The sequence below is a fragment of the Zerene cesonia genome, chromosome 28 (assembly GCF_012273895.1).
Source record: "Zerene cesonia ecotype Mississippi chromosome 28, Zerene_cesonia_1.1, whole genome shotgun sequence".
NCBI classification, from domain to species: Eukaryota; Metazoa; Arthropoda; class Insecta; order Lepidoptera; family Pieridae; genus Zerene; species Zerene cesonia.
The window spans coordinates 2,663,449-2,686,508 of NC_052129.1; the positions used below are offsets into that span (position 1 = coordinate 2,663,449).

Sequence of the window (23,060 nt, forward strand, 5' to 3'; positions counted from 1 at the left end):
ACCCAGAGTTCAATTGCTTTGAACTTCGCTCCAAATGAACGGAGCGATGTAGAAATATTGCCGAATGTCTATGGTTGAAGGGGTACAGGTTGTAGATAATATCAGCATTTTTATTTAATATTTATGACATTTATTTATTTTTTCTTTTGTAATTACAATGCTACTATATGAGACATACCCTGATGTACGTGGCACTCCTTCGAAGGTTGTCCCGGTTTTTGGCTTTCCGTCCCGCCCGACGTGCCGCCTGCGTGTTCGGGGAGCGTGCATGATACAATCCATCTATTTGAACACTTGAGTAATCGCTTCGCAGGGACTGTAGTTCTTGTGCTCAGTATAAAGGCTGGGACAGCCTTCTTGATATAACATATCGAGTATGCAAAGGAGTAGTGTGAAATACCGTATGCATGAAGAGGTCCTGCTATGGCATTGCGTCAGACCGAGCGTGGACTGGTGGACGCCGGGTCCCGACTATCGTACTGTTCATCTTTTATTTAATACGAAAGCTGCCGATGCTTCTGTGTCTGCGGTGTTTATTCACAATGATATTGGCCAAGATAATATACATTTATTTTGATTCCGGAGAACCTATTCTGCTTCAATTTGCTTATGAGCGTCAACTTTATTTGTGATTTTATTTCGATTAGCAATATTATAGCGTAGTTAGAGTTTTTGTTTCGAAGTTATATGCGAGTAGAGTGCTATTTAAACCAATGTTTTTTCCACGCCCTGTTTTGTTTTCTCTCCCGTCCCTTTCCTTGCATGTCTGACTAACAAGCATGTCGGTGGTGCGGTGGTGGTGCATGTGGCTTTCTTGTTATTTCTAGTTTAAGCATTATTTAAGAAGCTTTTATTATAATTTTCTGTCCATTTACTTTTGCTCATTACGGCGATCGTGGCCTATTATACAATATAATAAATAGCAAATTTAAACTCACCTCTAAGTCGTAACTGCAATTGTACAATTGATTTATTTTGCGATATAAATATTTTTTGTTTTGCCATCACAGCTCTCACTCGATTTCACGTGTATTCCAATTTGCATATAACAGCGACTAACGTGTGATATGTAAAACTTTTCAGGAAATAACTTGAAGAAATGTCGAGCGAGATACGGTCTCGATCAACAAAACCAATGGTGTAAACCCTGCAGGTGGGTATTTAGATGTTTTCTTATTGTTATTTATTTTTCTTTTTTTTGCTTTCAAAAATGTTCAATATTTCACCAGCCGTAACTTATCTCGGTTATTATTTCAATTTATATTGTTTCTATGTGGAAAGACTTGGCTTATCTTTTTCGTCTTTATTTTATTCCGCGAGACGAGCCTGGTCGTAAGATATATTTTATTTTAATGGTTATTTCACATCGAAAGAACGCGATTGAATATTTAGTAGTTGTTGTTGTGTTTATTTCAATGAAAGATATTTATTATCTAAATATCTTGTTACGCCGCGCTCTGGCAATTAGTGTAATAAGGAAATTGGATTAAAGCGAAGCTCATATCAATTCAGAAAATGTGTCTTTTCACAAAGAAATAAAGTCGAATGTAGAATGAACCGAAATAGATTTTTTTGAAAGTAGACAAAGTGTGGACGACGTAGTTTAATAGGTCTTAGAAGAAATAGCTGTTAAACAAGATCAGAGACGGGGCAATCATTTGTCGAAGAAAGCTTTCAAAAAAATCTTGACACATTTTCTGAATATCGCTCGCTTTTATACGAATTATCGAAAAATTAGAGTTAAGATGTTAATAAAGTGTATCAAACTGTTACTTATCGAAGTGTTTTTTCCACTCATGATTGCCGCTTCTCACGGATCGATGCTGGATACCGCTGGCACTATTGGTGACACTGTTTTTATATTTCATACTATTGTTTATAACTGTTACCATATGCGACTTGACTCAATACTTTGATACATTTGGAATATACACCCTGCTTTTCTACTTCACACTAATTACCATATTTTAAACACCCTTTGTAATCTTTCATATGTTTTGTGTCTATCTTGTCTATTATTTATGTCCCCATTATCTAATATATAATACATATTATGCATTTTCGTTATTAAATATGTTAACACCTTCCTCTCTTTTTCCACTCTTATATAATCTGCTTGCATCTATACCACCGTCAACATTTTTCGCTTTTCGATCTCCAAAAATATATCCCATGTTCTATATTTTTTTATTCCATTAACGCCTTTTTCGTTTACTAACTAGTCCTGAGTCAAGTAGTGTAATGGTATCAGGTGGGCTCGGGCTCCTCCGACCGGAGCCGGCTACGCCCCTCCCCCCCGCCAGCCTGGTCGGGAGCCCCCCACAGGAACCAACGTATGTGAACCTCTAGTGCCGGCCTCTCGCCGCCGGAAACACGGTCAGTTAGTAGCGCGACTTTGATTGCTTTTGTGGCATGGACTTTAGACGTCTTTACTTCATTTGTTTTGTCAATTTTGGTGTTTTTTATATGCTTGGATGACAAATTACCACATGGTGCTGTGAAAACAGTGGCAGAACTGTTTTTGTGCACATCTTGGATGAATTAAAGACGTATCGTGGTCTCTATGTTTATCTGTTTCGAAGTATTACTGACAGATTTTTTTCAGTTAGACTGAATGCAAGGTTTTCGATTTCTGTGTGTCTGAAGATAATATAAAAGATTGTATTTAGATTTTAATTAATGCTTTTTGATTATGTTTGTGTGTACCGATACGACGTTGTTCTTAGTTTTAGCTTTCGTTGTCTTTTAGTTGTTTCTTATGCGGCATGAGCGTCATGTATTAGTTTTCGTTTTTCTTTTTTTTTAACATTTTTCTTAGCATGGTTTTCAGTTAACAGTTTTGTTTTTTTTAGGCTTTTGACATAGGATCGTTGTTATTTTGTTTTTATTGTTGAGAGCATTGTAATACTAAGACCCTTATCGAATGCCTATACATACTGTTTCATCACATTTTCCAATTTATATAGACCTTTTGAAAAACTGCTTTCCAGGTATTTTGTTCAGTTTTGAATTATATATTAGATTCTGAATGGCTGTTCTTTAAGGGTCTTGGTAATATTTTAATTTTATTTAATTCCCACGAGACAAATACCGTTGTCTTGTTTTACTATCCCATTCAAGTAATCACAAACTGACACATGCACTATAGTGATTGATGTTAAATTAATGTGTAATTTGGCTTTGCAGGCGGAAGAAGAAGTGCGTCCGCTACATGGAGGCGCTGGCGGCGGCGGGCGGCGCGGCGCTGCCGCTGGCGACGCCGCAGTCGCCCTGCTCTGAGGAGGACGTGAAGCTGGAGGAGCTCTCCGACGCGTCCAGCGACGAGGCCGACACGCCGCTCAACTCCGCGTCCAGCCCGGGCGGGCTTAGCGCGCTGTCCTCGCTGGCCTCCCCCGCCTCCGACCCGCCGCCCCCGCCCCGCAACCCCGTCGGGACCAACCCCCGCGACGCCAACAACCCCCTCTCCGTCAACCAGCTCACCTCCCAGTCGTGGCCGCGCGCGGCGCAGGCGCGGCCCGGCCATGAGGTGATATCGGTGTCGTAGTGCGAGCGTCCGCCGCCGGCCGCCGCCCGCGCGCGACTGACCGCGGCGCGACGCGCGCTCCCAACCCCAACTCGGCTGACTACCCTCGTGTACTCGGTGATGACTTCGATGCGCCAGCGCCGTACATACGAGTGTCGCACTTGTGCTCGTCACCGGATCGAAGCTGTAACCGAGTACAGGTTGATTATTTGGACTGCCAATAGAACAGCCACAGTAGGTCGTGCAGTGTTGTGTTTAGCGCTATCCGTCGACTCGGGCCGGAACTAGGTCGTGTTGGTTGTGATACATGGTACCGAGAAAACGATAAACTCTGGTTTCAGCGGTATTCAAAGGTTATAATCGGGTGCTAATCTAAGCGGGTGACATGATTTTTAGAAATACCGATATGTGAGTGCATATAATTCTATTTTTATTTTGACACTGCTTAGAAATCTGTTCGTACGCGAGTGTGCAACTTTTTCTGTTAAACGATAGTAGAGATTTGTGAGCTTCTGTGGCCTAATAAAACCCGACCAGATGTGCGGTATTTCTAAAGACCAACCCGTTCCGTAAGCGAAATATGTACATTATTATAATCTTGTATTTGACAAATTAATGTAAATTTTATCTAAACAAATTTACCACATGTTAGTCCCGATAACAGTCATTTCAACTGATCTCAGATTTGTAAGCACTTTGAAGTAATTTTTTTTCTTGTTCCGAACTCAGCGAGTCTAGCGGGTGTCATGTTTGACTAGTCACAAATACTTGTGCCATCGACTGGCGGGTGAAACGCGAAAGCAAAGTTGGACTCGTGAGCGGGAATTTATTTAAGTCACTACCATATTAAACTTTTTGACGTAAAAACTATCGCACAAGGAGTCAAATCGTTGAAATTAACTGTTCATAGACAATGTGTTATTCATTTAGAAGGAAGTTTTTTTTTTATTCGTTTCGTTACTCTTATAATGTTCTTAGTATATTTTTTATTTTATTATATTCGCTTGTATTTACGTTTACATACTGTGTTTAATTACGGTGGTTTTGTTAGTTAACTTCGTGCTGATGTTTAGTTATTTTGACACATTATCTGTGGACAGACGGCGTTTCGCGCCATTTTCGCTCTCTCACAGATTATATACATAATCCTATCTAACCTCAACGGCCTGCACTAGAAGGTTCCATTTAGATTTAGCGTTTAGTTTATTTGTCCTTCGCCGTGAGCGCGTGTATCATAGTATTTTAAGGCAACGCGAAGGGCTTTTGTTTTTCCGTTGTGCGGAATCGTTAGACTGTCTTAGGTTAGAATAGGCACGTTGTATGAGTGATCCATGATATTTCGGAGAAATTCCTCTTTTATATAATTGCATTTATTATAAACTAAAGTCGGGTCAGTAGTTGTCGCGTTTGCTAATTTATGGAATGACATTGCACTCAGGTAATGAAATTAATGAAATTCAACACGTAAAAATGATGATATTTGAATGATGTAATTGTATCTGTATTTATAAAAGAGTAATTTTTGCCAAATATCTCTGTATATGTGTAAGTACATGATGTAACTGTATAAAGCGTAGGTTAATCTAACTGTGTCATATTAGACCTAAGTGTACTATTCTACTTACATATTCGTATACATACACTATTGCTATGTAAGCAAAGGAAATTTAAAAAAATATTAGTTCAATACCAACTCAATAAGTCACCCTGCATATCCTGTGTATACCTTGTTTTAAACAGAGCTAATGTAAATAATTTGTAATTCGCAGTTAGAGATTCTTTGGCGAAGAAATTGCATTTACTATTATATTATGTGAAAATTGTGCCCACGGAATGATTGTTTTGTCCAGCGACTTTTTGTTAATTACTTTTTTTATTGTTATTATTAAGAATTTTAACGTTGTTGACGGCAATATCTAACAGACTAGAACGAATCGTGATCTTGTGATTGAAATATCTATAGACTTACGAAAATATATTATCATTGACTAAATTGACTACAGGATATCATTGTTTTACATTGGATCGGGAATCGGGAGTATGATTTTGCATGAATATGATGTGCAATATTGGAGTTTTATGGGTACTGTATATTTTTTTAATGTAATGTAGCTTTTCCTGTAAAAGTACGTTTTAAGTTTTTATAATTGAAATTATATGGATTTTCGGATATTATATGTGAAAAAGAAATTTTATTTTGGTTTTATAGAAACGTGGTGCGAAATGTGCCAAAACCATCTGCAGTTTTATAGATCGAGAGAATCGACAGGAAATTTTGTATTTGTGCCAAATTTAAGAAATGGGCGTCTCGTCGCCTGATACCTCTTCTTAAAGGTCTTTATGTTGATAGATTTTATAGGTTGTTTTTATTGTTAAGATGGTAAAGACAGACGGCATGGAGCCGATTATTATTATTTTTCGTAGGGAAAATTTGTCAAATTAGAAAACTCAATTATTAGGTCTGGACCCATGTCTTGTGTTCAGTTGAACGAATATTATTTTAATAAACAATATAAAATTGTATTTTTGTCTTTTATTTAAACCTATAAACAAATTTAATTCAGTTTCAGTTATTAAAGAATATATGGAAGATTTATGAGACTCCATGGAATGTTGTCGATTCAGAATCTCAGTTCTCAGACAGTTGAAAAAGGTAGGTGGAAATTGCAAGGCTTAGAAGCATTGAATAAAGTGGAGCTAATAATATAACGAACTCCAATATACAATTTGCTACCTTGCAATAGTTCTGCCTGAATAAACTCCCATGATTGGCGGAATTATATCAAGAATTTGCAGTCGGACACAAATAATCTTTGATAAGTTTGTTGGTTAAGTTATGTTACGCTATTCTAAAAGCTATAAGAAGCCCACCTCATAAACTAGATAGCTTGCGAAAATTTGGAAGCTGAGTCATTGGCAAAAGTAACATACTTCAGCATTTATTTTGAAATAAAACACAATTTGTCGATTACATTGTTTATTCTTACAATGCATAAAGAACAGGCAATTAGAAAAATTGTAAATACTATAAAATTGTGATGAAATTACGAGGACTAGTAAGTAAAAGATGTGGTAAAATTGTTTTAAAATTTGTACTGGTAGTCTGTGGTTCTCGTCTAATTCCACTATGAAATGAAATCAGCGCCATCTATTAGCCGGATATGAAATTCCCATCAAAGCTCTTAGAATGTTAAGTACTCTCATTTATGTATAGATGGCGCTCAATACAAAAACATGTTTCCAACAATTTTCTAGTTTGATGATCGTCAAAAATTATCCTTATTCTATCTTATTGTTAATTTAGGTAGAGCACATCCTACTTTGGTCATTTTAGAGAATAACATAATAGTATTTGTGTTACAAGCTCTACAGATAATAGCAAGATAATAATATAATAAATATTGAACATTGCTAATACAAACCTACAAAGTATATTTAAACCATTACAGTAACGATTAACAAGAGTATTTTGAAAGAATATTCATAGGAACATGGGAGTGCAAATAAAATGCAAACAAAACGATTGTGAACAATTCGAGTTATATATATAGTGCTACATACGTTAAAACTATAAATATCAATTAATTTTGCCTCCATTTTCATATGTTTTTATGCCACAGATAAAAAACAAAACCAACTAATTAGTAAAATAAATGCTCGAAAAGTGTTATTTATATTATCGTTAAAAAACAATAAAAAGTTAGATAATAATCAATGGTTATAATAAGATTCATAAAACTTAACCTGTTCATTTCGCTACGAATTTTTAACATGGAATAATTTAAATACCGTTTAAGGTGTATTATTGCTAATAACACATTTTTCTACAAAATCAGTCTATGTTAACGAATATTGTAATGAATCAACGTTATTCATGCATTAAATTAAGCAGTCAAACTAAATACATATGTTTGTATAATATTTAACATTATTTTCTTTCCAAAAAGTGTATTTTGGTCGAATATGCAGTATTTTAAGATAATGCCTTCTATAATATTGTAATATTATACAAGCATAAGTTAACAGACATTCATTTTCACGATTATTTCGAAACACGTAACTTACACTCGCTTGTGAAAATATATTTGGTAGCTCATGTGAACCATGAATAGTTTCCAAATTGGACAATAAAAAAAATAAATCCAAATTTATTATGATTTACATACCTGAAGTAATGTTCTAAAAAATATATCTTAAGCTCATGCAAGCAATCGTTAAATAAGCCAATATAATTGTTAATTTTGAATTCAAATTAATCACGTGAGAAATACAATAATTTCACTCACAAACTGAGGCTGATAGTTATTAAATGATTCTTAAACAATTGTCAACTTAAAGAACGAATAAATAAACATTTTTTTCACAAGCAAAAGTGTTGCGATCACCACCGGTTTACATTGAACACCGGTTATAGACAAAATCCGGTAAATACCGGTTTCTACCAGAGGCCGGACGACTTGCCGCCGGGCGGGTTCCTCACGCGAACCGATGTCTTCTGGTCCAGCCCTTCCATTTCTTCTGTAAATAGAAAAATTATATATAAATAACTTTAATAGATGTTGTTATACAATATATAAACTTTCCTCTTGAATTGCTCTACATCTATATCTCTAAAAAAAGCCATAGAAATCCGTTGTGTAGTTTTCAAGATCTAAGCATACATACATACATACAGACGGGAAGCAACTTTGCTTTATACTATGTAGTGATTTTAGATTAAAAAACGTAAATAATCTGATGACCGTTATCAACTTATCACTGAAATGAAGCATTTTGTTACCGTGGCTTCATAGTAACTTTTAGGATAATATTCTGGGCACAGATTCCGATGGAACGTGTCAGACTAGAGACTGTCCGCTGGGAGGCTGGTACTCACTGCTGATGGAGAAGGTGGAGTTCTGCAGGTCGCGCTGGCCGGGCTCGCGCATCTTGCGGCCGGTGGGCGTGCTGCAGCCGGACGACGTCACCGACATGCCGTCCAGCTGCTTCGTGGCCACGCTCACGTCTGAGGTTTGAGGTTAGGTTAGTCACAGTAAATAAAAAAAATAAAGAAAAATTTATTAGCAAGGACAAAAGGCTCTGACAACGATGCTCTGTCTTCTGAACTAGGTTATAACCTGTATCTCAGAAGACAGTGCCGTCTCTTTAAATTCATGTACATAATATTTGTAATTTCATTTTATAATTTATGTTTAATAATTAAAAACAGTGGATGTAACATATAAGCGCAGAAAAGGTTTTTGTTGAATTAAAATGAATGAAATACAGTATGAAGAACGGAATAGGAGACATTAGAACCAGAGCAGAACCTAACCATTTATCATATTATATCCCATGTTTTCAATTTCTTCAAATAAAAGAGGTTAAGCTAAGGCTTTTTGTTTTAATCAACGAATCGCAACGATATACATACGTAGACAAAGCAAAATACAATAAAATAAAGGGACCTTTTATAACCTTTTATAATCTTTGGTTTAATAAGTTCTTTAAAAGAATGAAAGAAGTCACCATTAGTGGGTGTGCCGTTGGTAACCCGGTTGGGGGTGGTGGGCTCGGGGTAGTCCACCTTCTGGGGGGTGCGCGGCATCTCCTCCCCACCGCCGTATATGTAGGGGCAGTTTGGTGGCGTTTTCAGGAATTTGCCCAGACCTGGAGAAATTATCATTACGAATTATATTAAATTTGCTTGGAATAAACAGTATTTGTGAATAAGTATTAGAATATAAAGATAATTATTTTAATGTTATGGCCAATTTTTATTTTATACATTTCCGGTCCGCAAGGTCCAAAGATTGATATTTTAATCAATTTTTTTTAAATTAAAATGTAGATTAGATTAGATTATTCTCTGTGATTTTAAAGAAAATCCCTTATCGTGAAGAAAGATTCAGAGATCCATTAAAATTAAATTTCGTATATTAATACGATTTTATATAAATAAGTTATAAAAAATATAGCAACCTTCAACAACTCTTAGCTCCCCATCGTCAAGACACACGCGTCCGTTCACAATAACGTACTGTGGACCGCCCACTACGTGCTGACCCTGGAACATAATATTTATTTCTTAATATACGTAGTTTCAAAAAACTAAAAAAGTCATTTAATTTTAGTTCTAGAGCATTCTAATGCTTTATAAATGAAAATTTTTGAAAGGATAGAAAAAATTTGAACCCGTGTTTTTTTGCCATAAAGTAGCAATGGCAAAAAGACGCGGGTCCGAATCTCGTTTCGTGTTTTTTTTTTCTATTCTCAACTAAAAAAAATACACAAAATATCCATTAAAATGACCATTTCTCATTCATAAAATTAAAAATGGCTCAAATTGGCTTTTACTCCTCCAAAATGGCTCTAACTCCTCTAAAGTGGCCTTGAAAACGATTCTGCCCCTCGAAAATGGCCATAAAACCAGCTTTATCTCCCGCAAACTGTCTCCAAACCTCGAATATACTGCAATGGATACTCTGCCGGTGCGTAGAGGCGGAGACAGTGCGCTCGGCGCGCAGGTCCCACACGAGCAATCCAAAAATGTCTCTGACTCCTCTAAAATGCCCCTCAAAATGACTTCTACCCATCCAAAATGGCCCAAAAAAAAGCTTTATCTCCCGCAGTCCCCAAAGGCACCTCGAATATGTTGAAGGGGACGGCCTGGCGGTGCGTGGCGGCGGAGACGGTGCGCTCGGCGCGCGGGTCCCACACCAGCAGGTCGGCGTCGGCGCCGGCCGCCACGCGCCCCTTGCGCGGGTACAGGTTGAAGATCCGCGCCGCCGCCGCGCTGCTCACCGACACGAACCGGCACGGGTCCATTATACCTGCACCCATGTGGATGTGCAAGTGTTTTAGTGTTTTGATTACCGGAGGGTCCATTATACCTGCACCACGTGTGGATGTGCAAGTGTTTTAGTGTTTTGATTACCGGATTGTTTATTTGTAATAGGTACAAATATTTCTTTTGAAAATATGTAAATTTTATTGAATTTTGTTATGATCAATGGATTGTTTATTTGTAATAGGTACAAATATTTCTTTTGAAAATATGTAAATTTTATTGAATTTCGTTATGGTCAAGTTTATTATGGGACACTATATGATATAACTATATAGTTTTGGTTAGGTTTACAATAGATGTCTCTGTATTACTATCTCAAAAAATTACATGTAATTTTTATGAACTAATTATAGGTTTTAATAAATAAAATAATTTTTTGTAAAGATTAACAATTATCATCAGCCCATATATGTTCCCACTGCTGGGACATAGGCTATGAAGGTTCAGGCCAAATACACCACGCTGGCCAAGTGCAGGTTGGCAGATGTCACATGTCGTCGAATTTTTTGATTCTCAGACATGCCGGTTTCTTCACGATGTTTGTCTTCATCGCTACGAACAGTGGTGATGTTATCCACATGTGCAGATAAATTGAAAAATCTATTTATTTCCTGCACTAACAATTTGAAGGCAGTTCAGTATATTGTTAAAAATAATTATTCTAGAATACTTTTATTTAAGAGTAATCCATATTACACTAGATATGACGTGTCACAAGAATCGAACGACCTTCGCAATAACATACCTGTATTAACCCCCTTCTGCCACAAGATGGCCAAGCGGTCCTCGACCCCGTTGACCCCATTCGGGATCTTGGTGAAATCGTTCTTTCCGAGCTCCTTGTCCTTTTCATGGAAGGTGCAGTGATCGCTGCCGATTAGCTGCAGGTCGTCACTGGAAGTGTGCGAGAAATATTATTTGGAGTTTAATTTTTAGTTTTATTATCTATATGTTTAGCATTTCAATGCTTTATACATGAGATACTTTTTAATGAAGAGAAAAATTCGTTCACGAAGCAGGATTCGTACGGGTCTCCTTCTCGGCCACCCGAAAAAAGTGCTAATATATAAATGCTGACGTCAATTAAATAATGATAAAGTAGGTTTTACCCGCGGCTTCGCACGCGTTATATTCGGAGTAAATTAATGGGTGTTATTAAACATATGAATGATGAAACTACCTCTTGAAATAATCTATTAAAAAAAAAACATCAAAGTTGTGCAGTTTTAAAGATCTAAGGATACATAGGGAAAGATTCGGGAAGCGAGTTTGCTTTATACTATGTCTATTGTTTACACTAATATAATAAAGAGGAACAGTTTTGTTTGTACCCTAAAAGCTCCGAAACTACTGGTCCTATTTTGAAATTTCTTTCATCAAAAGAAAGCCGAGTGCTATAGTATAGTTTTTACCCCGGAAATGTACTAGGGGCGAGCGATATAAGCTGGTACTCACTCAGCAAGCGCCTGAAGGATGGCGTCGGGGGTGTCGGGGTCGGGGCGCAGCGGCGGCGACAGCACGTGTGCCGCCGCGTGCCGGAAGCACGCGTTCTTGTAATGCGTACCTGAAATATTACATATTTATTGTTATTATATTGTCATTTTTAGAGTTCTCCGTGCTTCAAAGGAATCCCATGTTTTCTTATAGGATTAGTTTCTTTTCCATCAAACACACTAGAAATGCTCGCACGCACGCTTTGGTATGACGCGGACGCTTGTATAATTTAATATATAGCTGTTTACATAGGCATATATATAGTCTAAGTCACTAAGTGATTTTGCAGTTTTCCAATGGCGAAAAAATTTAAAAATCTATCTAGCGGTTTTTGCGTAAAAGCGGTACAAACTACAATTATGCAATAATACAAGTTTCCTTTTTATATTAATTATCATGGATATAGATAAAGTAGTCCCATACGTATCATGAAATTATTTAAGATTTTTCCGATTGCTTCACATTATAGTCCAAGATCCCAAGGCCGCCAAAAAATTAAGTTCATATATTTATTCTTAGAGCTTTAAAGCGTCTGATAAAAGTTTTGGCTTTTTTTTTGTTAAGTAACTCTGATTTTTAGTCACCTTTCTCACCTGGTACCTGCGCAGGTGTCACCGGGCAAGCTCCACAAACATTCAGGTATTAAAGAGTACAGAAGAGACTACCGTGAACCGAAAGTTACATTGACTTAGAAAATAAGTTGTGTCTAACGGCTCTAGGATCCTACTCTATTATGTTAGTAAGTATAACGTTAAGTACTACTTAGTAGTACTTAACGTTATACTATTAACTCAATAGTAGTAACTACTATTGAGTTAATACTTAATATCATAGTTATTTATGGGGGCCGATCCCGGCGGCACTGCAATGCCGGGCCGACCCGTGACGGGAGTGGAGCGAGCCCCGAACATCCCGTCGGTTTACAAAAATCAGTTTAATATACTGGTCCCGCTATGCGGGAACTTTCAGATATTAAGCTGAAAAGAACAGATACTACACTTTGATCTTAGCCAAAAGGCCGAGAAGCGATACCGCAGCCCGCGTAGGGAGAATTATTTATGACTTGCAAAAAAAATTGTTATAGCGCGAGTGAAGTGCCAGCAGCGCCATCTCGCGACTCATTTAGTAACTCAAATTACGCGTATGACGTAGATATATTGGTATTCATTTACTGTTGTATCATCCTATCCTACTGATATTATAAATGCGAAAGTTTGTAAGGATGTGTCTGTGTGTGTTTGTAGCTCTTTCACGCAAAAATTACTGAACCGATTGCAATGAAATTTGGTACGTAGACAGCTGGCAGCTGGAATAACATATAGGCACATTTTTATTCCAATATTCCTACGGGATACGGACTTGCTTAAGATTGCTACTAAGCAATGAGACCGCCGTTTGTACAAAGTACTGATTCATTATTATTTTTTTGTTCCACTTATTTTTATATTTTTAGATTAAGTATATAATAAATAAGTACATGAAATAAATAAATAAGTCGCATAATTCGCATAATTGCTACAATAAAAGCATTTTAGACTATATTAAACTATGCTTTAAAATCATAGTTAAAATGAAATCATCTAACATATGCAAGACCAGTATAACAAGAACCCACCGTCAGTGCCGACGGTAGCGGCGAGCGTCTCACCGTACACCGGCGGGTTCTGCCTCGAGCGCGCTATGCGCAGCGCTTTCACAGCGCTTTTGGACATTATGTGCACGATGTACAGCGGCGCGTTTACCTGGAAATGTATATTTTTAATAATATGAAGAATAAGGTTATATATATATATATATAAATAATACATAAATTGAGTTTAATTCTTTTCAAATATATTGTATAAACTAGCGGTTCACCCGGGGTGTGTTTTTTCAGTCTATAAGAATTTTCCTTGTGCCTTCATATAAATGTTAAAAAACATTGCCGATTAGGTCGAGCCGTCTTCGAGGTATACGCTTATTTTTATTTGCATAAATTAATAGGTTATTATTTATTGCTGACTAGCTGGACGCCCCGGCTCCGCCCGGGTAGTCTTTTATAGTAATTGAAATACCTTTTAAGTTGAATAAATCTATTGATGTATTGTGAATTACATTATATATATACACAATACTATAATTGTTTTAATAAAGAGCAATATTACATATCTTAGTATATAAAAATGTATGCCCCAATGAACTCTTTACCAACTCAACCGATTTTGATGAAATTTGGCATTTTATATGTAATTTGGTCCAAATTAAGATACAGGATAGTTTGTATTTCGATTAATTATCCCAATAATTTATAATCTTAATATATTTAATTATTACTCACCCACAGTAACGCATGGCCGGATATAACAGTTATTATATGAGGTCACGCACGTGAGCATCACCCAGAATATTAACGTATAAATAAATAGGTTCTATCTCCAGGAATTTTCATTTACCTGGTTAGCAATAACACAGGCTCTGTTAACCGCTTCGGCTTCCACCTCCTCATCTCTCGAGAGTTGGTGACCCTCGGGTCCTGTTATGCCAGATGCTAACAGCTTTTCGGTGTTTCGAGCTATGATGTTACCGTTTTCTGCGTGGACCTGGAAGTCATTATTTTGTATTATATTCATATGCCCCGGGGTTTAGGAGAGGGTTGAGGAAATCTAAACATAAATTATAAAGAGAATTTCATCCCAATCGGTTCAGTAGTTTAGGCGTGTAGAATTTCGCATTTATAATAATTGTAATTGGTGTAGTAGGGTAGTATTGTTAATTTTGTAAGACATTCCGATAATTTTTTTTATTTTAGCTTTCCTACATTCAAAAATATACAGTTTTTTTAATACGGCATGTTTTACATATATTTCTTTTATTCTATGTTATTTCTGTATTTCCTTATGTTCTGTGAATGCAATAAGTATTAAATAACTGAATAAATTACTAAAACCATAAATCCATACCTGAGCCAACGCCCGTAATTCCGCACAGGTTTCCATAGCAACCATCAGCTCATAGTCATCCAGCATCCACGCGTCCTTGTACGCCATGAACATCTTAAACGAGTTGACCCCATGCTCGGAGACCAGCTGTTCCATCTCCTTTTTGACTGATGGTGACCACCAAGTTACCCCCACGTGGAGGGCGTAGTCGCAGCATACCTGAAATAGTCGTTATATTAATAGAGTGTAGGTCGCTTTTTGCATGTATTTTATAGAATGTTCATATCTAATGTTTGTTTGTCGAATGTAAGCGCAATGTTGGTATAATAATATAATATCAAATGATCAAATTTTAAACCACCAAAAATCATTGACATATTTAATATATATTTGACGAATGTATGTGTCTAAATGTATCTCTAAATCTTTATATTTCTCATATTGTTTCCTGAATTTCTGTAAATACATTCTAGCTCTGGGAGTAAGTGAATTATAAAACCAACCTTGTTATCGGCCTTTTGTCTCCAGTTGTTATATGCTTCTATAAGAGACTGTCCCTTTTGAGGTAGGACGAAGTCAACTGAAAAAGTAGTATATACATGATATAAAAAGTAGAAAAAATAACCAAAAAATAAATGTTTTATAAATACAAGAGAAAATAAAAATATTTAACTTTGTTTCCGAACTTATATTATCTTATTAGCATAGACCGATTTTGTGTCTTCATGAGCGATTATAAAGAAAAAGTATACAGACACTTTACCCATTAAAACATGAGTTATGAGCATCACTTTATTTTTTAAGATAATTATCATAGTGGTTCTTGCTCCTATGAGCTGTACTAAATATCATTTAACATTCAAAACATAAAGAACGGCAAAACTGATTCTAGTCATATTAAGTTTGTTGGATGTGTCTCCGCTTGGATTAGAGACCTTATGAAAATTTTATATACTTATTAAGAAAAGTCTATCCCGGCTTCGCTCGAGCTAATATAATAAGAAAAATCGACCACTCACTGACAGTAGTTGTACCCCCCGCCACCGCGGCTCTGGTACCCTTGTAAAAGTCATCAGCTGTCTTCGCCCCCATCATCTCGAGCTCGAAGTGGGTGTGGGGATCGATACCACCTGGCATCACCAGCTTGCCCGTCGCGTCGATAGTGCGCGTGCCCCCCGGGATTATGAGGTTTCGGCCCACTTGCCTGAAAAGGGGTTAGTTATAAGTTATTTAAATGTTTTAGGGTAATTGATACAAGTGACATGATGATGGGGTTGTGATTTATTTGAAAAGGCATCATACATTTTTATATTATCTCAAACATGTACATTCAGTTTTCTCCACAATAAGACAAGGCATTCAAAAGCTCCCAAGCTTTTTGGTTTTCACAATCCTAATTGTAAACCAATAATTATATTACATTTATAAAAATTTCGCATTCATTTAGGCACAGCAGTGGTGTACAGCAATAAATGTATCTTTCAATTTATCTGCGCATCGTGAGGAAGCCGGCATGTCCAAAAATCAAATGTTCGACAACATGGCGTAGTGGATTATGGCTTGAATCCTCCTTGGAGGCCTGTGTTGGTGCAGTTGGCAACATTATATATAGTCTGATGATGATGAAAATTAATATTTAAAAATTTAAAAAAAATCTTTAAAAAAAACTTGAAATTAACAACTATTTGTCGCAACATTTGTGTGCTTTATCAAAGCGTAAACAAAAAATCGATATTCGCTTGATTATTTGTTGTGGTTTTTGTTGCATAATAAACTTAAGTAAATAATGTAGAAGGGCAGGCATTGTTTATCTAAAAAATATGCAACAAATGAATTATGATATTATAAACAGTCAGAATCTTTAAGTTGAGTTGAACTGGCTGAGTATATTTTAATCAATATATTTAATAGCTAATCAAAATTCAAAACGCTATTAACTCTATTATATAGTTATTTTATATACTTTATTGTTAGCCTATAACAATAGAATTTTTACTTGCATTTAATATTCTTGTCAGCATCAGTAAATCTCATGATAATTGCATTGGCTTATATATATTACAATACGTATTTAGATGCTTTTAATTTGTTTGCTTTATGTAACAACTAGCCGCTTGACCCGGCTTCGCTCGGGTTGACAGTTTAAAAAAGTACGTAATAACGTAGTAAGTACGTAAGTAATAACGTAGCTCTGATCAGGACTTTCGACTATTACCCTCTACAAAAATAAGATTTTTTTAAGGCTGTTAGGGCGCCGCGTTAATTTCATTAAAAAAAATGGATTGATTGACCTTAATATTATCGACTATATCACCATTCTTACTATTAAAAATGCGAACACACTTTCGCAATATTATTTGTTTCATTCCGTTTCTGTCACATTCCAAGGGAAATGATTTTTGCGTCTGGAGATTTTTAGTTAAGAGGTTTGAGTAACTAACTACTTTTTACCACAACGAAACATCTCTTTTCTTTGACTACACGGGCAAAGTCGCGGCTCGAAGCCTAGTGATACACATACATCGTTTACCAATAGTTTGTATGATAAATAGTATTTCCTACTTGGGTACAGTAGAATCGTTTGGAGATAGTTAAAATCCATATACTACTTGCTTCATCAAATAATATAAAATTTTAATCATGATGTAATAAGCAGGCTCAGGTTGGAATATTAGCCAACCCAAACCCTTAGATGAATCTTGTTACCCTATGAACAACACGCCAACAGAACTCTTAATAGATTATTTATTTTGTTATATCTATTGTGGAATTTGAAAAGCTTTGCTAGTGCAATATGCATCTCGACAATACACAAGTAGCGCCATCTTGTGAAAATGTTCAATTTCCCTGTATTTCATATGAAAAGTTAGTGTCCTTAACATTTGTGCCCGAAAACAAAGCATTTTGATCTTTATCTCTTAGTTGTAAGACACAACAAATATCTGTCTTACCAATGTCACAACATCAAATCTTTGTGCTTCCAAAATATTTTTTACACAGAAAATATAATAAGATAAGGATTTCGAAACGCCCCTGTAAATAATTACTAGAGGATAATAAAAAGTCCTGCTGACTCACTATCTTTATTGGGCGTTAGGCGTGATTTATTTAACAAACAAAGCAATATAATTTAGCCAATTGTGTGAGACATTAAATAACAGGTTAACGGAATCTATTGACCTTATAAAATAATGCGGGATTAAAATTTTCAAGCAATAAGAATATTTAGGGAACATTAACAATGAACACTTAAAGGTTTAGAGGTACGTATCATCTTTTTTACTACACATTCCGTGAGTTTTCTTTTTAATAAGTAAATAAATTACTTTCCGCGCATGGCTTCAATTTGTGTATGTCGGTATATTTGAATTTAAATAATAATTATAAATAAGATGTACACTTAGTCCCAGTTAGTGGTCCCTTCCCGGGCCGTAGTCGACCAACATTATAGAATTATTTGAAAGCATATTTTTTGATTCGATCACTTTTTATGAATTATTACTGAGTTCATAAATAGATACTCATTTAAACTAATATCCGTGTCATTAATTGGATCATATAAAGATTAATGATTGTGAATATTTTTTTCATTCAAATAGAAATACGATGAGTCACCCTTATGATTTATTTTTAGACATTATTGCTCTAACAGTTTAAGGGATATTAACGATAATGATAGTTTTTAAATTGGAATGATTAATAGGTAGCAATGGAGAATATTTTTAAAGCTTTCTTATAAATTAAATGTTTAGTAGTTGTTTATAAGTTTAAGTTCTATTGTTCGAGTGTGGTATTAAGCCTAATTGTATATGCGAATTGTATATTTATGTTTTCACGCCTCGACTGCTATCTTGTCTTAGATATTATGTAGATTAAGGATGGAACGTCCTTTCATATACCTATTACGCTTTTCTTAATTAAAACAATATGGACTGTCGATGCTATAAAAATATAAATGACATTAATATTACTTTTGTAACTATCGTTTTGGGAAAGTCAGTTGCCTACTAATAATTTTACATTGTTTTATGTCGAGCGATGCGATGATCATTAATTCTTACTACTGCAGTAAATTATAATTTAATTCGTTAGCTATTAAATTATAAACCGGCTTTAAATCCATTTATGTTATTACGATGTGTCAAATAAAATTGACGCTTGTCATAAAATCTATGAATATTCAATATGGTAGACGATATAAGAACCATTGAACTCAATATATTTCAACTTCCGCTGTGATGTATATCGTTGTATAGTTAATGGGTATTACTATTTATCTAAATTAATATTATAAAGAGGAAACATTTGTGATTTTATATTTACGTTTGTAATGTTTTTTTGTTTTTACACAAAAGGCATGAGCCGAATTCAATAATTTTTCTTTAATCTATATTAATAAAAATCTTATATATTATATTCTAATTAATAAAAATCTTTAAAAACCTGCATCTTTATTGAGCGACATAGGCTATATGTACACGTATTTTACGTTTTCCTATTTGAGAATATAACTAGGAGATTTTGCAATGAAGCCAGTGTTTTTTATTTTTACATTTTTATCTTATGATGATGATGATGATAAATAATTTTAGTTTTGTAATTAAAACGAATAATATCAATAAAATTACAAACAATACCTTTTAGAATTTGCATATTTATATTTATAAAATACGCTGAACAAAAATCATTGTGTTTGTAACCTTATCATCACATAAAACTGTATATACTACTTATTGAGATTTCTTTCTTTACTTCGCTTTAGTCCCCTCCTTATTTACATATACACGCGTACCAAACTCGTACTTGACCAATTTAATATAACAATTGTCACCCATATACAGTATGGTGCGGATGTCAGCGTGTTACCGCATTAGCGACTTCCGGCGCTGCGCGTGCGCAGCGAGCAACGAGCGTCTGCGCTCTTAATTTGTTATACGCTTCCTTGTTAATGGAGTAACAGATTTTATTGATTTTTACACTCCCTTCCTTTGTAATTTCATTGCTTTGATATCAACGTGTTTAATTTTGTCACTAGCTAGCTGTTAGCATAAAGCTTTCATTTGGAGAACATTGTGGAATGTGGAAGGATCGAGAGTTTTAGTTTTGACTTTTTGTAGATTCGTTCATACTTGGAGGGAAACTACTATAGTGTAAATAAATTCATTAAAATTCAAAACGTTATACGTAAAATTATTATTGTAGTTCTAAACAATCAAATTTAAATCAATTAAAGGACACCAGGATCAATGAATTTGAACCACGTGTGAAATATACGAGTACTCAATACAACATAATTGTATTAGCCTCGTAGCCGTCATAACAACGTTAAATTCAGTTCCCAGTCGTGGGACGCAGCATCTCATCTGCTATTGATTTTCCATGAACTTCTGTCTACGCATGCGTATCGTTTGTGTTTAGTAAAAGCATTATTTTTGCGATTAATATAATACTTATTTTAGCCTCTATTTATAATGTATCATAACTTTATTGTGATATATAAAATGTAGAAATTTAAGCTCATTTAAAATACAAACGGAATACAAATAAAGACGGTGTTCTCTATCCATAGTTTATGATTTATGATTCTACATTGTAAATATCATCTGGATCATACGCCTGTTGCGTTTAATTACTAGAACCTGTGATCGAAACATGACAGGTGCTTACTTCGCTGACCGTGAACACACTGAAAATTCCTGACTAAATCACTTTACGGTTTTGAGATTGTGATTTTAAATTCTAATCTATAATGTATAAGCAGTGGCAACTTATAGGTAATGACCTCAGACAAATTGAAAAGTTAGGGGTTCGAGACCAAGCGAGCGTGAAGGATATAAATTGATTCTACAATTTATCTGTGTAGGTACCACATAACAATTAAAAACCGTGAAGAAAAAGATCGTGGTGAAACCACCATGTCCAAGAGTCAAAAGTTTGTCTACATCTGCCAACCCTCACATGGCTAACGTGGCCAACATACCTATATATGTGATGTGATTGTATATGTGATGTGATTGTATATGTGATTATGCATAACGCTTCAGTATGTTTGAATGTATAAAAAAATTACATTGAAGCTTTTTCTCCTACTTATGCGTTATTGCTTTTAAAGAAATTCGAATGTAGGTTATTCGGTACACCTAGAATAATGAATAAGGTCACGCTGATATAAATATCTATTCGTAAGCACATTGCATGTCTCTATTGACGTAATCTCGCAATCGTATAATGTCAACATGGGATGTCATCGCTGGTACTTCAGTTATACTTCTCTTCCGCTTTTAGTATTGGGAAATGGATATTAAATGGGGAAATAAAAGTATTCGACATGGCAATGATCCGGGTACAATGGTGTATACGTATATATAATATGTAAAAAGGAGAAGTAACTTGAAATTGTAAAGGGTTTAAATTAAAATTGTTTTCCAACAATAGAAGGTCACCGACGTCCCTTGGGGAAGAACGAAACCAGATTCAAAATAGAGACCAAATTACAACAATTTCCTAATAACTCCAATCGGTTAAAAACTCGCGGAGTCAAAACAAAAAAGACGGTCGTATCGAGAACCACCTCCATTTGAGCACGTCGGTTAAAAGTAGTCAAGTTACGTAGTTGTGGCTCTTTAAACCTAAAAATATTTTGTATTAGTATATAATTGTGGATAGGAACAGGTGCTGTGATCACCTGCTAGCGGGCGGTAACATTCCCAATGGAAAAATGCACGTGAACAGTGCATTTTTAAAACAATTTAGCCTTACGTAATAATTTAAATGAAACTGTTTATGGATTTCTCTTAAGATTATGCTTTAAGAAGAATTATGTACGTCCTGTGCTAAAAATCACGCTACAATTAGTGTTAATCAAAAATACGTATATTTGTTTTCAAGAATCCACAAAATGGCAGCTTTTATGAAGCTAGAATACTGATGATTGTAGCTTGCAAATACACCATCCCCTAAACAAAGCAATGGCCTAAAATTATTATATCACAGTAAATACAGAAATATACATCCTCTTAATTAATCTATTCATCGCTTGATTAAATTAACATGAACCTTAAACTACGCATGAGCAATAAATAACATATACTTTTTTAGAATATAAAGCTAAAGAGTTTGTTTGATCGCGCTAATCTCAGGAACTACTTGGTCGAAGAAATTCTACCACCGTTGGAAATGTACGTGATCCCACAGTGCTCAAAGCCATGTACCACGAGCGAACCCGGGGCGGACTTCCTATTATTAGAGAATATATTATTCCCTTTAACTACATTCTCTCACCATAACACTTTCAATAAAGCAATTACTTAATTATTAAACCATAGCTTACATAAGCCAAACTCGGCTTCGTCACGAAACTACGCAGTTTGCGAACCACCTCAGGAAGTACATAAAAAATCGACAGTAGGGAAACCATTCGTTGGTCACGAATGTTTTACGTTTGAAAGTACAGAGATCACGCATATGGTGATATAAATAGATTGGATAATAAAGATCATTTAATGTTTATACATGGGAAAATTTTATGAATGAGTTATTGATTAGAATGATGTCAAGATGTAAAAGAGAAATGTACTCCTTTATTTTAGAAGTAATATTTACAAACATATCTTAATGCGACAATTAAAAACGTAGAATAGAAATATAAAATTATTTATACAACGACAAGATAAAACGACGACATACGCAGGGTTGCTGCAACTGGCTGCGAAACACTGGAGAGAAATAAAGAGATAGATATGGATTAAACGAAAAATGCGATGTAATTCGTCTAACAATAACATAATTCAGATATAAACTTGATAGCCGGATAGCGCTAGTTTTATAATAATTGGTCAGTTAAAATATTCCTTAATTAAAATATTACGCTTGGTAACTTTAATAAAAGAACATAATTAACAAAAATTGACAGCCCTAAGTCATCTTTATATGTTCGAGTAATAGTGAGTCATAACTAACAATATTAAGACGTTACTATTTCAGTTAATTAGATTTTCTGGGTCGCTTCCATGTCTAGGTCACTATTAGCACTTTTGTATAGGGTTGAACCATTTCTCAAATTATTATTTTATATATATATTTTTTTCGTGAAACATAGAAGTTAAAATTTGAACCTCACCATTGATATCGTAAGACTAGCTTCGGTCAATGCTTCGTTCACGTGGTATTAATATTCGGAGCTTTTTAGTTATTCTGGACCATATTAAGAAGCATTTAATTTTCTCCCCCTAAGTCTAGTAAAATAGCAAATTCGCATTTGTATAGGTAAACCCAAGTACTCAATTTAATAAATAAC

At 35.2% G+C, this 23,060-nt stretch overlaps 2 protein-coding genes and 1 non-coding gene across 7 annotated transcripts in view; 1 reads left to right on the plus strand and 2 right to left on the minus strand.

The window, feature by feature from the left end:
- LOC119837715 (protein pangolin, isoforms A/H/I/S) overlaps window positions 1-6,046 on the plus strand; it is a 124,706-nt gene extending 118,660 nt beyond the window's left edge. For 2 of the 4 annotated variants that reach the window (XM_038363451.1, XM_038363450.1), the window contains exons 11-13: window positions 1,084-1,153; window positions 2,223-2,376; window positions 3,187-3,325. In XM_038363451.1, the coding sequence (XP_038219379.1) occupies window positions 1,084-1,153; window positions 2,223-2,349 (197 nt within the window). In that variant the 3' untranslated portion in view covers window positions 2,350-2,376; window positions 3,187-3,325. Of the gene's footprint in view, window positions 1-1,083; window positions 1,154-2,222; window positions 2,377-3,186 lie in introns of all 4 variants that reach the window. The other 2 variants (XM_038363449.1, XM_038363448.1) reach the window with 1 other exon arrangement.
- A 1,510-nt stretch (window positions 6,047-7,556) lies between these two features.
- The window catches only part of LOC119837544 (dihydropyrimidinase), a 41,903-nt gene continuing 26,399 nt past the window's right edge, over window positions 7,557-23,060 (minus strand). For both annotated transcript variants that reach the window (XM_038363143.1, XM_038363141.1), the window contains exons 3-14: window positions 15,784-15,968; window positions 15,268-15,344; window positions 14,786-14,983; window positions 14,279-14,425; window positions 13,462-13,588; window positions 11,808-11,916; window positions 11,098-11,246; window positions 10,148-10,335; window positions 9,485-9,569; window positions 9,032-9,172; window positions 8,400-8,528; window positions 7,557-8,041 (exon numbers count right to left, since the gene is read on the minus strand). In XM_038363143.1, coding sequence (XP_038219071.1) covers window positions 7,962-8,041; window positions 8,400-8,528; window positions 9,032-9,172; window positions 9,485-9,569; window positions 10,148-10,335; window positions 11,098-11,246; window positions 11,808-11,916; window positions 13,462-13,588; window positions 14,279-14,425; window positions 14,786-14,983; window positions 15,268-15,344; window positions 15,784-15,968 — 1,615 coding nt within the window. In that variant the 3' untranslated portion in view covers window positions 7,557-7,961. The remainder of the gene's footprint in view (window positions 8,042-8,399; window positions 8,529-9,031; window positions 9,173-9,484; window positions 9,570-10,147; window positions 10,336-11,097; window positions 11,247-11,807; window positions 11,917-13,461; window positions 13,589-14,278; window positions 14,426-14,785; window positions 14,984-15,267; window positions 15,345-15,783; window positions 15,969-23,060) is intronic.
- Window positions 12,684-12,876, minus strand: LOC119837723. Its single transcript, XR_005288168.1, has one exon. It is a non-coding gene; the product is annotated as a U2 spliceosomal RNA (small nuclear RNA).